At 45.0% G+C, this 15,255-nt stretch overlaps 1 protein-coding gene across 1 annotated transcript; it reads left to right on the forward strand.

The window, feature by feature from the left end:
• Positions 1–1,411: 1,411 nt before the first annotated feature.
• RHOH (ras homolog family member H) lies at positions 1,412–2,090 on the forward strand. The gene has a single exon (XM_010086929.1). It carries the CDS (start codon positions 1,412–1,414, stop codon positions 1,985–1,987), a length of 576 nt encoding a protein of 191 aa, XP_010085231.1. The 3' UTR covers positions 1,988–2,090.
• Positions 2,091–15,255: the final 13,165 nt, after the last annotated feature.

The following is a 15,255-nucleotide window of genomic DNA, read 5'->3' on the forward strand; positions in this document are numbered from 1 at the left end:
TTTTTTTTTCCCCTTTGGTGGAGTAAGCCAAAGCTTTGAGCATACTAGAAATGAGGGTGAGGGGTGGTGGGGGGGTTAGGCTGGTGTTATGGTAACATAGAGTAAATGCTTTTTGTGACCATCATTCATTTCTGTGGAAATAACCTTAAGCTGTGACTTCTGTCTTCATATATGAAGGAGACAAAGATATCTTAGTGTAACATACACAGGGCATTTTGAAATTATGCAGTGATACTTCTAAAATTACTTTTGTTGAGCAGAACTAATTTGCCTTCAGTTTTGCAGTTAGTGATTTTCATAGCATCTTGTGTGTCGCCTTGTGTGAGCAGTGAATCTTGCACACAGCTAGTGGAGAAGAGGTAAATGATTTCAAAATAGGAAAATTTGACTGAATGCTGGCAGGAGCTCAAAAGCAATTACATACCTGAAGAGGTCCTCTCAGTTCAGTTTTACAGCAGAATAAATGTTAGAGCAGTTGTATCCCCTTCAAATGAAATTGTCTGACTGGGGCAAGCACAGGTGGTGCAGCTTTCTTTGGCTTGTGCTTCTTAGTTGTTGAAAGTGATTAGTAAGAAAAAAATTGAACTATTTTGTATTTTTGCTGTGAATCCTTCGTTGTCTTTGAAAACTGTTAAGGTTTGTGTTGCTCCAAGATTCACATCTGAAGTCTTTGTTTCCTCATTGTCACAGGTGGTTCTGTGTTACTGTTCATTGTAAGATTGCTTAAATAGTCAAATTGTTTAGTGAAAGGCTTTTTTTTCCTCTTGACTACCTCTAGAGTGCATGGGTACACTTTCAGGGGAATCTAAACTGATCAGTTAAGAGGGATTTGGGATTCTGTCAGTCTTGGTAAAAGTCAGAGGCAGGAAATGTCAGGTTATCAGCAGTTATACTGAAGTTAAATTGTTTTAATTTGTTTTTTAGACAATATGAGGAAAATAAAAGGTTGGTGTCAGTGGAGAATGGCAGAGTTGATAGAACTGTTAGCCCCCATGGAGCAGCAAGAAGGTTTTTTCTGTGAATGGCTGTTGCACACGCAGCTGGCTGGGACGGAATGGCAAGGTTCAGCATCCTCAGTGTGGGGTAATCCCCAGAGCTGACCAAAGACATGTCCAGGCTTCTTTATCTTGATGAAGAGTGGTCTGTTCTCTGTGGGTTATAAATGTTACATTTTATTTTTACTCTTCCAGAAACATCATTTGACTCACCGAAGAATTAAAACTGACAGCACCACAGAGCCATGTGGGAGAAAAGGGGATTTTAGACTCAAGAGACACAATCAAGCCATGAGAAGTAAAGAAATTTGGATGGTTTCTCACCAAATGGAAGATATCTAGAAAGCCTCTGAGACCATTGCATCTCTCCATCCCATAAAGCAGAAACTGTGTTTTTGGCCCTGGACATTAATAAAATGCTGGATTCAATCAAGTGTGTCCTGGTGGGAGACTCTGCAGTGGGGAAAACATCTCTCTTGGTACGTTTCACCTCTGAGACTTTTCCAGATGACTACAGACCCACTGTATATGAAAATACTGGAGTAGATGTCTTCATGGATGGTGTACAAATTAGCCTAGGTCTTTGGGACACATCTGGCAGTGATGCCTTCAAAGGCATTCGCCCCCTCTCATACCAACAGGCAGATGTGGTATTAATGTGCTACTCGGTGGCAAACCACAATTCCTTTCTGAACCTGAGGAACAAATGGATCGGTGAGATCCGCAGCCATTTGCCTCGCATCCCCGTTTTGGTAGTGGCTACTCAGACTGACCAGCGTGACACAGGGCCCTACCGTTCCTCCTGCATCAGCCCAATAGACGGGAAACGGCTTGCCCAGGATGTGCGAGCCAAAGGCTATTTGGAGTGCTCTGCCCTCAGCAACCGAGGGGTGCAGCAGGTGTTTGAGTACGCCGTGCGGACAGCAGTCAATCAAGCCAAAAGGCAGAACAGGAGGAAGCTCTTCTCCATTAATGAGTGCAAGATCTTTTGAGGACCATTGGTAGTGGTTTTGCCCACATTTGTTCTTTCTGTCTTCACACAAAGGTACCTTGGGAGAGAGCAAAGTGACTCAAATGAGGACTCCTGGCAGGACCACAGTAGAGACAGATGTACACTCTATCTGATCTACTCTGCCCCCCTCAAAACACATGGCTACTATTTTGAAAAATAAAAGGTGTGGGTACTTACCCTTATTCACAAGCCTGTGTTTGGACTTTTCTGGCCTGGACTGGAGTGGGCTGAGCCTGGAGATCTGCAGATAATAGCTGTGCTGGTTTTGTTGTTGATGATGTTTCTTGGTTGTTGGTTTGTCTGCACTTATTTAATGACAAATTTCTGCCTGGATCAACTCACACCTCTTGACATGCCTGTCCGTGGGGCATTTTTTTCACTTTAACAACTTAGTGCACAGAATCTGACCACTGTGTATTCTATTTAAAAGACTCTTGTATATGTTGTTGTAAAATCCTGACAGTTTGTTTTCATATTTTGGAGGTTCTTCCTTTAGCTAACCACAGAAAAAAATTGTCCTACCCATATAACAAATGGCCTGCAGGCAAGCCTAGCACTTCTTAGACATGCCCAAGTGACTGTGTAACAATAATCAAATCCAGTACCCAGCATAGGAGTGATCAAAACTTAGTGATATTTGACAGCTGCCCTGCGGCTTTGTGAGATTTGTTATTTTAGTCTTGTTCCTCAGCAATGTGGTCAAAGATGGGACTAACTAGGAGGAATCTAACTTGATTCTTCCTAGACCTCACCCGGTTACAGCCCCAGAAGTTGGTCAGGGCTGGTTTAGACATAAGGTTGGCTTGGCAGAGACAAATCTGTGCTATCATCACCTCTGTTGTCCCTGCTGTAATTCTGGAGGCAAAAGATTTCAGTCTCCAGGACTGAAAGTATTTTTTCATGAGCACTAAAATTCTCACATATTTTTAGTATACTTCTTTTCTAAACAGTGGTTTTAGTGAAACCAGTCACCTTCTATAGTAAAAAATTAAGTACATGGTAATGTTGAATGTGTGTATTTAGAATGGATATATAACATTTTTTTTTCAATTTGAATACTAAGGATAACTGCCTGGATTGTATCAAAGGAAGACTGAAACAGGCTTCGCATTCTGGGGAGCCTGGCAAGTCTAAGAGTCAAATCCTGATGTACCTACTTGGGCCAAGTTACCCTCCTGCACAGAAAGCCAGGCTAAGGAGGTGAAAACTCCAGGTGCGTAAGAGGACTCTGCTGGAAGACGAAGTGGGGTCAACACACAATGCTGTACATTCCTCGTGAGTTGTGGTGTTCCCCTCCTAGGTCATCTGTCCCCTTTGTCTTGCACCATCTCTCAGATCTTGCAGATCTGTCTCATCCCAAGGTTTCTGCTGCCCACAGCAGAAATCCGCAGGGGATTTCTTAGTGCAGCCAGATGTTTATTCTCCCTTTCCCTGTCCTTCAGCTAGCGCAGAACTGACCTTTGAAGGTCTTATAGCATGGTGTCATAAAAGATGGCACGTAGCACAGTAGGATGATTCTCTCTCCACATGGACCCCAAGAGAATGACCTGTGTCTGTTTTGACTCATGTGTTTCAACAGGAAAGGATGTAGTGGCTTGTCTGATTCAAATCCAAGGTGGGACTTCAGGAGTTACCCTATTAAGCAAATAAGCTGTAGCTCAGATCTTATCTATCTATAGTCTGTCTCTGAAAAACTGTGTGCTCTTCTCTAAACTCTTTTCTATCTCTGAGCTTCTCTACGGGGAGAAATTCCCAGTTAAATCATTCCCCTCCTATGAGTCACAGAGATTATCTCCCCTGTGGTGTAGGTGAGCACTGAGAACACCTTGAACAGCAGTGGTGCATGGGACACCTGGTGTTGTGATCATCCCACTAGCTCCCAGTCTGGTGAATATTTACCACTCGTCAACGTGATTGTAAGGGAGGCTTTAGGTCATAAAAACATACTGGTCTCCTGTGAGGTTTTCATATCAGCTTGAAATCTTTACAAGATTCTGCACTGGAGCACACAAGACAAGGACTCCCACCACTGCCTGTCTTTCCTGTACTCTTCACTTTCCTACTTCTCTTTCTCTTTGCAAAATTTCAGGTGTTGATTGCAACTTCTTTGCCCCCTGAAACACTAAAACTGACATGGTTGTAAAAGAACCTGAACAGCATGATACTTATGCAAAGTTACACAAGTGGCTAGGTATTTGCAGTCCTCAGTTAAAAACCTTTTGGCTTTTGGAAGAAATATGTTTCTACATCTCAACTCTTGCAATGCCTCTTCACTGAAAGTTTTGGGTTTTGTAACCTTAATTTAAAAGTGGCCATTTGTTACTGTTTGAACATTAAAGATCAGATACAAAATGTCACATTGTGAATCTTCAAATCTGTTAACAGTTGCAGACATTTTTGTTATAGTCCCCACTCCACTGGTGGATTTAATGCCTGGTTTCATCAACTTTTTTTGAGACATATTTTTGCCAGCATGAAATAGTCTTTTTTTCTCTGTGGGTTAAGCTTTATTTACAACAGTTCATGCTGCTATTTTTATATGTTGAAGGACAGTAACTGTTAGGCCAGGATGCTGTGTTGTGGTCTCTGCCATGGAATGCTGGAGTCAGGGACCAGATGGCTCCAGAGAGTTGTTATCAGAGAAAGCCAGATGAAGATGCACTCCAGAATCATACCATAACTGAAAATCCCATCTCATCTGTATTTGCTTCACAAGACTTGTTATGATGTATTGCAAAATGAAGAATTCAAGGTTTGCTTGGAAGTCAGTGAAGCAAGGTGGATAGGCTTCCCTGAGATGCCCGAGCTAATGATACAGGATGCACAGGGGATTTTGGGGTGGCTTGACATACTCTTGATTGTGCATCCTAGAGCCAGTGCAAAGTGTGAGGCCACCACAAGCTGTCTGATTTTTAAAATCATATTGGAGGGAGGACAAAGTAACAAGGGGATTTTGGTTTGGTGCTATGTGAAAGAAACAATTCCGATTTTCACAGCCTGGTTGTTTTCAGACTCTCAGAGCTAAAAGGCACTTTTCACTGGGAACAAACTGTGAAGCACATTATTTTAGTGTCTGCAATTATGCAGCTTTCCCTGAGCTATAGAAGTGATGTCCTCAAAAACTGTGGCAACTCAAACACAGAGAGTGAAATCTGGATGTATTGGAACTCAGCCAAAGATTCAGCCAAATGGCTTATTGGGGTGGGGCTTGCACAACTGCAGCCGTGCTGCCCCTGGTGTGAACGGCGAGGGACTGCTGAGGTTTCCCATGAAACCCTACCAGGGTGGTTTTGCTAGTGTCACTTGGGCAACAGCGTCCCTGGGTACAGCTTGGTGGTAAAAATCTGGCTCTAATATGCAAAATACATTCAAACAACAGCTGGGCACACATGTTAGGTTTCAACTTCTTTTCTCTGAAAAACAGCAGGTTGAGGGAGACAGAAAAAATGCGCAGCCTCGCCTCAGTCAGGTCAAGCCGTTCAGCTGAGGGAAGAGACCTTGCCCAAATGCACCCCTTCTATCTTCTCAAACCGATCTCTTCCAGTCTGTTACTCCATTGCTAATTTTACTTTCACTATTAAAATAGGTTAAAAAATTTTAAAAAATATAAAATAGCTGGAACTTAAAATTAGAACAGCGATAGCACTGTTATTTTTGTCAGTGTCTGAGTTGTCATTTTGACAGAAAAGTAATTTTGCATCACTAATGGTTTTATTGAATTCTGCAAGTCAGATAAAAAGTTGAATAGATATGCAATTGTGATTAGAATTGGAAACCATTCTTTCATCAGAAAAAAGTATTTTTCTTTAGTAATTTGCAAAATGTTGTGAGTACACATTACATTATTTTAAATACAGATTTCTCAGCCTTTTTATACTTACTTGATCTGCAGCACACAATATAAACATTTTCTAAGAATAAATAATAAAAACATGTTTCATCTCTTCCCCCCCACCCCCTGATTTTTCATATGGGAAATTATTCAAGCTTATATTCAAATTATTCAAGTTAGATATAATCGATACTGTTTTGCCTGATATCTGCAATTACCAGTTTGCAAATATTTGTGCAGTATTTGTGGGTAGTCTGCAATTGCTAAGGTGTGTGAACACATACTAGCTGATGCTTGTGCTGATAAAGCAAATGCATTTAAAGCAGTCTTTTTATACATGGCACAACTATGAAATAAATCACCACAGGGATCAGACATGAAGGAAGAAGAAGCATTGGCCCTCTGACATCTCAGCCTTTCCTGTATTACTATTGCATTTGAGTGAATACAGCCATTAAAATAATTTCAAATAAATGGGACAATTCATGTCTCTTAGCACTTTCTCCTAATGCCTCTGTTACACAGAGCTCAGGTTAATATACTAAGACTAAAAATCTTCATTTCAGAACACCAGTACAGCTTGTCTGCTCTTGCCTTTGCAAGCAAGTTAACTACCTTGACTTAATTAAAAGTTGGTTCAGCCTCTGAAAAAAGCCAGATACGGGCACAATTGGGTTAGCCAAACTCCCTTGCTCTGAAATGACAGTAATGAACTTTTGGCTCTGGATGTGAGGAAACTTATTTTATGTCTCAGAGATTTCCTTCCCAGCCGTAAGTGCAAAAAGTCCTGACCAGTTATCAGTGTGTACCTGTCCTAGCTGACCTGCACACCCCTCACATTGTGCTCTGAGCAGCCAGCTGTTGAAAGCAAAATTCAGGGAGAAAACAACCTTTGTGTATATCTAGATGTTAATACTGCTGTAAGTGCTTAACTGTAGCTATGACGGCCTTTCCACTGCCCTGGACCTCTTGCTCCATTGTGGCTCAACCATGCAGCTGCTGTGTGCCAGCATGGTCCCTGTTGCTTGGGAGGCAGAAGAAGAGCATCACCCCCAGGCAGCCAGGGAGACAGGTTTTAAGCAGGACAGAAGAGATGCTCCTCAGGGCTCCCCTTACCAGGCATCACAGGCAACTGCCCTACTCTGCAAAGAGAGCTGCCCTGCCTCAATCACACTTCTGCCACTTGCAGGTGCCCTTGTAGTAACAGATTTATTTTGTGTGCCATTTCTAAAATCAGCATCTCTGTAAGTCATGACCAGGCCTGGTCTCTGCAGGAGCTGTCGTGCTGGTAGCAGGGGCTGGACAGCAGGTCTCAGCTTTGACACTGTGTTTGGGGGGATCTAAAGCACTGAGCCAAACCCTGTGGCACACCCCTTCCTGAGTGCGGGGAGCTAGCCTCCAGCCTTGCGTGAGCCGTGGATTAGTTATCAGCAAACAAAATAATAGCTATTGCTGCCTTTCTGGTGGTGAAGAAATGAATGAGCGACGTGCCTGTCTCAGGTCTTTCACAACCGCCATACCTAGGGCTGGCTGGGGGATTTCTGTCATCGCTCCTCTCACCTTGGGTGGCCGTCGGTATGATTCATGCAGGGGCGGAGCAGAAGGGCACAGGCCTGTGTATGTTGGTGGTTGTTTCTGTCTCTGGAAAAGAGGAAGGAAACGATGACGACTGATGCCTCCGCGCAGTGTGAGGTGCTCGCTTGCCCGCATCTGCAGCGTTTCCAAGAAGCCTCCGGCGGGCGCTGGCTCCCGCAGGGTCCCCACAGCTCCCAGCCCTGCCTTGGGGGACGTGAGCCCATCCAGGGTGGCTCTCGCACCCAGACCCGGGCGTCTCCCCCACTCCCTGGGCTGCCTTCCCAAAACGCTCTGTTGCTGTTTGGGTACCACAAAAGGGTGAGATTTTTAAAAGAGCAGGCTTGGCTTTGAAAATCAAGACCCCTTGCAAGTGCCGACAGCCCTGGTGTTGAGGAGCATGCCCACCAGCCACAGGTGGGGCCACGGCAGCCGGAGGTGCACAGACAGCCCCAGGTGCGAGGGTAGAGACCTGAGACTGATGTTCCTCAACTTGGGAGATGAATTAATTATGTAGAAGCAACTGGAGGGAGACTTATGTATCTTTTGTGCCAAACCTCTCATCACACATAAGCAACTGTTGAATTTTCTCTTTCTCAGAAAACTCTGTTTTTTCAGTATATAAAATGCTAAGTGACTTTCTGGCTACTACCTTAACTGAGCCCGTGCATTTGTATGCCACCGTGACACCAGATCTGTTGCTTCAAAGCCAGTGTCAGCGCCATCCTGCTGTGAACAAGGCAGCATTCAACATAGCACACATCTGAGTAAGGGTTATGGGTCACAAGATTTCATAAAGAGGCAGTTTTAGGACTTCTAATGGGTCTTGGGCATTCAAATATAGACATATTTTAAATTATTATTTAACATGTGGGATTTGTGCTGATATCTGATCTGTCATAGAAATATTGACCAACTAAATCACAGCTGGAGCCTTGGCTCGTGATTAGGGCACTGGCTTAGACAGTGAATGTTGCAGTTTAATCCCTCTCCCATTACGCAGAGCTTGGCCAAAGCCAGGTCAATTCAGTGGGGAGATTTTAAATTTAACCAAGCTCCAGACCAGGCCTGTGTAAGCCCACACAAGTAGCTCTTACATACACAACTCCAAACTGACTGCTGGTGTAACTGACCGGCTCAGGATCAGCTTGACCCAAATGGATTCACCTTGCCTGAGGCAGCTCTCCATGGCTGGCCGGTGAGTGGCAGGAGGATGAACTACAGACGTGAAATGCTACTGCACAGACACCCTGCCTGTCCCTGGCCCTGCTGCTGCAGCTGGGTGACACCAACCAAACCTTGGCTCCACCTGCCCCCCACGTGAAATGCAGAAATGGCACCAACCTTTTTGCAAAGTACTTTTGGACCAGTCATGAGAGATGTTGGTGCCAGTGAGTACTTTTGAGTTTGCAAGATCCTAGCTCCTCTTCTGAGAAATGTTTCTGCTGACGGGTTTGACCTGCAAAATTTGCTCTGAATGGATTTGTAACACAACTTGACGGGATCAGGGCTTGCCAGAATTTCAGTTCACTGAAGGCATAGAGAGTAGGTAAGCACAAGGGACAGAAAGAGAAAGGACAATACATGACAATGCATTAATTACTTTACTATTTTAACTGATGGTAATCACGACTATCAACATAATGCCCTTTTTAATTGTACAAGATTGTATGGGCTGAGCTAACATCTGACTCATCAGTGACATATTTAGAAATCAAATTCTCCCAGATGGAGTTGCGCTGAGTGCCAGGAGGGTAAAGCAGAGGGAAGGTCCCCCCTTACTTACCCCTAGCTGGTCTTTCTGGAGCATGCTCTTGCATTCCTTGTAGTGACAGGACTCTAGGCTGGACTAATCTCAATGTGTGCAACAGGGACATTCTTACAGTGAGGATTTAGTGCCCAATCCACAGGTCTCACTGAAACGTCATCACCTTGGAAATGTACCAGTTTCCTTTACAGCTAAACAGAAGAGGCTGAATACAACCTGAGCAAGAATTTAGGTTTAGGATGACTAGGGAGAGTAGCTGCGAGGTGAGCAACTATGGTCTTTTTCCACCCTTAGAATTTCACCCTTTAATGATAAAATACTGGGGAGAAATTACCAATGTTCCCCAAATTGTTCCTTTGTGATGGGTGAGATTTTTTTTTTTTCTGATGTGGGAACAGTCAGAGGTACCCATATGGATTCTTAAGGTTCCTGATGCAGTACAAGACATAACTCAAGGAGTTTAACTCAAGGAGACAAGCTTTTGACTCTGCTCCATGTTTTCCACAACTTTCCACCTGTCTGCCAAGAAAACTGATACACTGCCCTTGCTCTGGAGCATACTCAAGTTTTTGGCTCTTTAATGTGCAGGGACATAGCTTTGCTATTTTTCCCTGACCATCCAGAGGCATTTAAAGAAAATGAGGCATCTTGACCCACAAAATTCCCCTCTTGTTTTCACTTTTGGCTTCTACTACAGAGACATAACAGTTTAACTTTTAATTTACAGATGAAATAAATCCTGTGAGCCTTGCCTAGCAAAAAGAAGAGTAGTTGGGAAGTTGCTTTTCCCCCTGAGAATAGCTGGTTCTGGTGACTTGATCTTCGCAGTAGGTGTCAGCCAGTGCTGATGGAGTTAACGCCCTATGAAACTGCACAGCAGAGACCGGAGGGATATCACCACATTGCATATTAAATACGAGTGGCATGGCTTTAAGCAGTGACTACAAATCTCATGTGAAAACAGAGATGGGTTCTGGAAAGATCTAAGGCAGAAGTGGTTGGTTAACTGAGTTCCTGAAGAGAGACTGATTTCTGATTGGGATCTGGAACAAATCACTCAGCGATGCTATTGAACTATGCAGAATTAACCGGCATTCGCTGAGCAGAGGAGCTTAGATGTCTGCAGGGTAGTGCTCTGATGCTGTGCATGTGACAGAAGAACCAAAACAGTGCGAAAGCTGAAACCTGAGGCAGTGTGGCTTGAAAAAACCCTGCCTTTAACACCACAAAATCAGTCTGCCGATCTGCGTACACTGTGACAAACAAGAGAAGCTACGAGTGTGCCAGCCATGAGGAGTAAGATGCAGAAGCAGCAGTGGACCACATCATGTCACAGGAGTCTGCAAGCACCAGGAGAAGACACTTGGGGCCAGAAGAGACAACAAAAGCCTGGGAGCTCAGAGGTGCTCTTCACAAGAGCAATGGACAAAGCTGCAGCAGGAGATGGGCAGAGTCAGCATGAATGTGAATGGAAATTACGTTCATTTCTGTAGAGGACAGAGGTACATAAGCAACTGTAGTCCTAAAGATAATTATGTAACACTTAAAAAAATCCCTGGGCTGTGGAAAAAAAGCTGTACCAGGGCCTCTGAGGACTCGCAGGGATATGAAAAATAGGAAAAGAAAAGCTTTGATTGAGCCTGGGGCTCCCAAAGCTGCCACTGCTTTTTGAAGGTGATGCTGTGCTTTTCTGGTGGGAAACATGGACAAGGGGGACTCTGAAGCATGGCCCCATGCGGGTGTTGCCCTGAGAGGTACATATTACAGAGAAATGAGCCATACTTTCTCTGAAGCCCAATGAATCAGCCATTTTGCTGAAGAGGTCTCCAAGAGGCAGCAGACTGAGAAATCTGAGTCACAACCGACACAAAAGAGAGGAGCCATGTCGGTATCTGGGGTGGCAGTGATGGGTCCACAAGGTTCCGCGGGTGTCCCAGGGGCTGTGGCAGGACCATGTTTGACAACAAGGCTGGGTCTAACTCTTACCATTCCCTTGCTTGGCTGGGATGGGGATGAGAAACATAGGTGATGGGCCTCTGAGGGACATCTGTAGCCCACGTGGGTCAGAAGCATGCAGAGGTGCCTGAGTTAAAACCACTAGTCCCCAAAGTGGGAAGCATATGCCTGTGTTCATGAGGTACTAAGAGATGGGTTCACCACAATGCCAGGCCCCACTTTGACCTGGGTTTAACAGGGTGCAACAGGCTTCAGGACTGGGCTGCAAGACACTGAGAGTGGCTGGAGCACCAGAATTTGCAGGAGAAGCTTGCCAGGATAATATCGCAGTCACGGCAAGAGGTGCAAAAAACAATTGAAGTAAAATAACAACAAGTTCACCGTGTGCCTCCAGTGTGTGCACAGCTTTATATGACAGCAAGCAGCTGTGTGGGACTTTGCATCCCTGCAAGCATCTCACGATATGGTGCTCCCAGTGGGATGTGAGTGAAGGAGCCACAGCTGGATCAGTGATCGTGATGGACTGAGGTCTGCTTGTCCTTGATCTCAAAAATATCGCACAGGACACAGAGGGCAAACAGGAGACAGAATCAGAGTCAAGCAGGGTCAGACTCAAATCTGCAAAAATCAGTTTTCTGTTGGTACTTCTTATGAACATTCAGTGGCCATACAGAAGTAATTGAAGGGATTTGGTAATGGCTTCAAAACATCGGCTAGGTAGGTAGTACTGCCACTTGTGGAGGGTGGTGCAGTGACTCAATTTTTCTCTGTTGACTGAGTATCAGGGTCAAGGCTGGGGCCAAGGCCAGGTCCAAACCTGTTTGAACTCATCAAAGAGGAAGAAGATTTGTGAAGTACAGCTGTCACGTACCTCATCAGACCAACTGGAGGTGTAAAGCATCCATAGTATTTGACAATGCAGTCATATTTCTGCTTCCGTATGAGGAACTGAGCTTGGCCAAAGGACCCAGCCTGTAGGAGTGTGCTTCCTGTTGACCATGCCAAATGCTCGGGGAGAAAAACTCCCCTGTGAATTCCTCTGCATACATCTTCTGAAGGTTGGTTGGGACAAGATCTGCAGGAATGGAAATGTCACCTCCTGATGTGGTGACCACATTTGTGATCACTGCTCCATGCTCTTTATAGGTAAGCACAAACACGACCACGGCTGCAATCAGAATTCAGTCAAGTACTTGTGCTTCAGTTAGCTCAAGTCCAAGTCAATCACTGAGTGATCCAACAATGCACGGATTTAGCATTAATGGTCACAAAATTAAGCCCATGGTAAATGGCGTGAACAGGAACCATCTTTTTTTTCTTTCTTTCTCTGAAGTGTTCAGAGTCCATTTGTTTAGCAAACTATTTTTACAGGACCACAAACCTGCCCTGAGTTTCAAATTCACGAGCTTGCCCTTATTGCAAGAAATAATTCACAGTTTTGAGGTGTATATGGTGTAGTTAAGGGGAACTTAGTTCAAACGTATAAAATATAGCTTACTGGCATGGTCCATACACCTGCAGATGGGAACATCTGAAGAGCAGTTTAGGCTCAGAGCTGTGCTGGACCACTTGATCAAAAAGTAGTGAAGAGCCATAACAGCAGCAGTGGTGGAAGCTCTAAAAACAAGAGGAACATAAGGATGTGGTTTGCTCTCAAGAAGGTTTGGCATTGGTGGAAGCTCTAAAAACAAGAGGAACGTAAGGATGTGGTTTGCTCTCAAGAAGGTTTTGAAAGAAGGTAGGAGGGGGAAGGAGGAGAGAGAGGTGGGCTGCTGTAAGCAGAATGGTAGGAGCTAAAGTGTAGTGAAAGGAAATAGCTGAGGCTGTAAAAAGTGAAAAAGGTTACTGAGAACTGAAGAAATCAGAGAAGAGACGATGTGGCTGAAGGGAGCTTTTTCTCAGCTCTGCCCTCCTGTTTTCAAAAGCTGTTCACTCAGTGTGGTTTGCAGCAAAAGAGGATATTTGGACAATTTACTCTGATTTTTCTGCTGGCAGAAGAGCACCAAATGTGACATCCCAGACTAGGAATTCATTGATAAAAGGGCAACATGAGGAATGACCTGCATTTGCTGGACAAATCAAAGGGCTCTCCTGTGAGGTCAGCCATGCAGGAAATTGTGGGAGGGTGGCTAAGGCCACCCCCAACCCAGTGCTCTCTGGCAGAGTTAGAGGCAAAAACTAACAGACTCCCTTAGAAAGCTAATTTGCTTTGTACCTGTGCTGCAGCTGACTGATGCTCGTGTGTGGCCCCACACTTGCCTCCCTAGCACCTGTTCCTCTCCCAAACCTTGCCTTACACTCAGGGTGTGTGTCCCCATCTCAGTGACTGTGGCACAGGGAACGGAGAGGCTGTCCCTCAGCCAGCGCATCTCTGCCCAGGGCCAGGAGCTTGGTCCTGCACCTATGGGAAGAAGTCTGAGCTCAGGAGCGAGTGGGGTGGCTATTTTGGAGGTGCTGCGGCCTGAGGGACTGTGGAAAGAGGACAGAGCACCTGTGAATGCCCCGGGGTGCAGGGAGGCACCAGAGCTGTGGCACCGAGTGACACCAAGTGGTAGCAGCCAGGGTGCAATAGTGTTTGTGGTACTGAAGCCCAGGGCTGGTATTTTCCTTGGTGCTCAGTGCCTGTATACTTACTGCAAACATAATGAAACTGGTAGGGAAACCGAAAGCTTGGTGACCTTGAGTTGCTAAAGCAAAAGTTTCCAAGATATGGCCTCAGCATAAAAAAGTTTTGCATCTGATTTAGGAGCTTTTCACTCTACTGGGACTCAAGCTGTGGCACTGATCCTGCCTGGGTTTGCTGCAGACCACTGAGGAGCAGCCTGACAAGCATGCAGCAGTTTGTGCAAACAGTCTCATTTGCCTGTTGAGTGATCGGGGTAAAAAAAATTACCTTGTGTGTAAGATGAAGTGACGCAGAAAGCCTTCAGAACATGCGCTGTGGGACCAGTGCTCTGCTGTGAAGTCCTGCAGATGCTTGAGAGACCAGGTGGCTTGTGATGATGCACAGTCCTCTTGGGACTTGTGCTCTACATACTGGTGGGTTTTGTCAGGGTTTGCTTTTGGAACAACGTAACTACTCTGAGCATAGCTTAGAGCGGAGCTGCTGGCCCAACAGCTGGTATTTCAAAATGTTTCAGATACACGTGCCCATCTGCACAGCACTTTGGAAGAATTGTCAGGAAAGGAGCATTCACAGAATTGAACAGAGATGAAAGATTAGTAATCAGCAGCTGCAGGTAACACGGTTGTCGGACGTGTTCTTCTCTCCCCACCTTGCAAGAGCTTGCTCACAGGCTCCATCAGTGCCAGATGTTTGCAGATGTGCACTGGTGTGGGCAGGGGTCTGCTTCTGCCTCCTGCCTGCTCTCCCAAAAATCAAGCCCAGAAGTGTGACAGAGACAACTAGGTACTTCTGACATACAATTCATCTGGTCTAGTCCAGACATTGGTAAGCTAAACTGTGCCCCAGAAAACCATGTTTCTCTCTCTCATCTGTAAAAGGAGTCTAGACAACTCACTCTATCATAGGTGTCTGTGCTGTGACATCTGAAGATGGAGAGATTCATTCCATGCTTGTCCACAGACACTGCGCACAGACCACAGCACAGCTTCTGGGACCCTGCTGTGCCCTTTCTGATGCTGATCTGGTGAGTCCCGCTGCAGCCACTGCCACTGTGGTGCCTGCACACTGCAGCAGAATGGGTGAAGCTGTCTTTCCCAGGGATGTGTGTCTCAAAAGTGAATGACTTCAGCTCAGATCGCAGCATTTTCACTTGTTTGCATATTTTCGTGATGTTTTTAAGTATGAGTATCTCTGAAGATTTTGCTCCTTCACTGAATTTAACTGAAATTTGCCAACTCATTAACAAGTTGCTGGAGAGGAGAGACACAAGCAGACAGCAATCACATAATCATTGTTTTCTTAGGAATTCAGGCGACTAGAGTGATCACCTTTTTTCTGTGGATAGTCTGATCCCTAGTGAAAAATCTTTCCAAACAAACAGCACATTCAGCTACATAATGCACACAACTGAGATGCTGCTGTTGAAAGTGTGGGCAGAGATATAACAAAACAGATTTCTACCTGCATTTAAGCGTTATTTTATATTACAAAGCC

The sequence above is a fragment of the Pterocles gutturalis genome, unplaced genomic scaffold (assembly GCF_000699245.1).
Source record: "Pterocles gutturalis isolate BGI_N339 unplaced genomic scaffold, ASM69924v1 scaffold30511, whole genome shotgun sequence".
NCBI lineage: Eukaryota > Metazoa > Chordata > Aves > Pterocliformes > Pteroclidae > Pterocles > Pterocles gutturalis.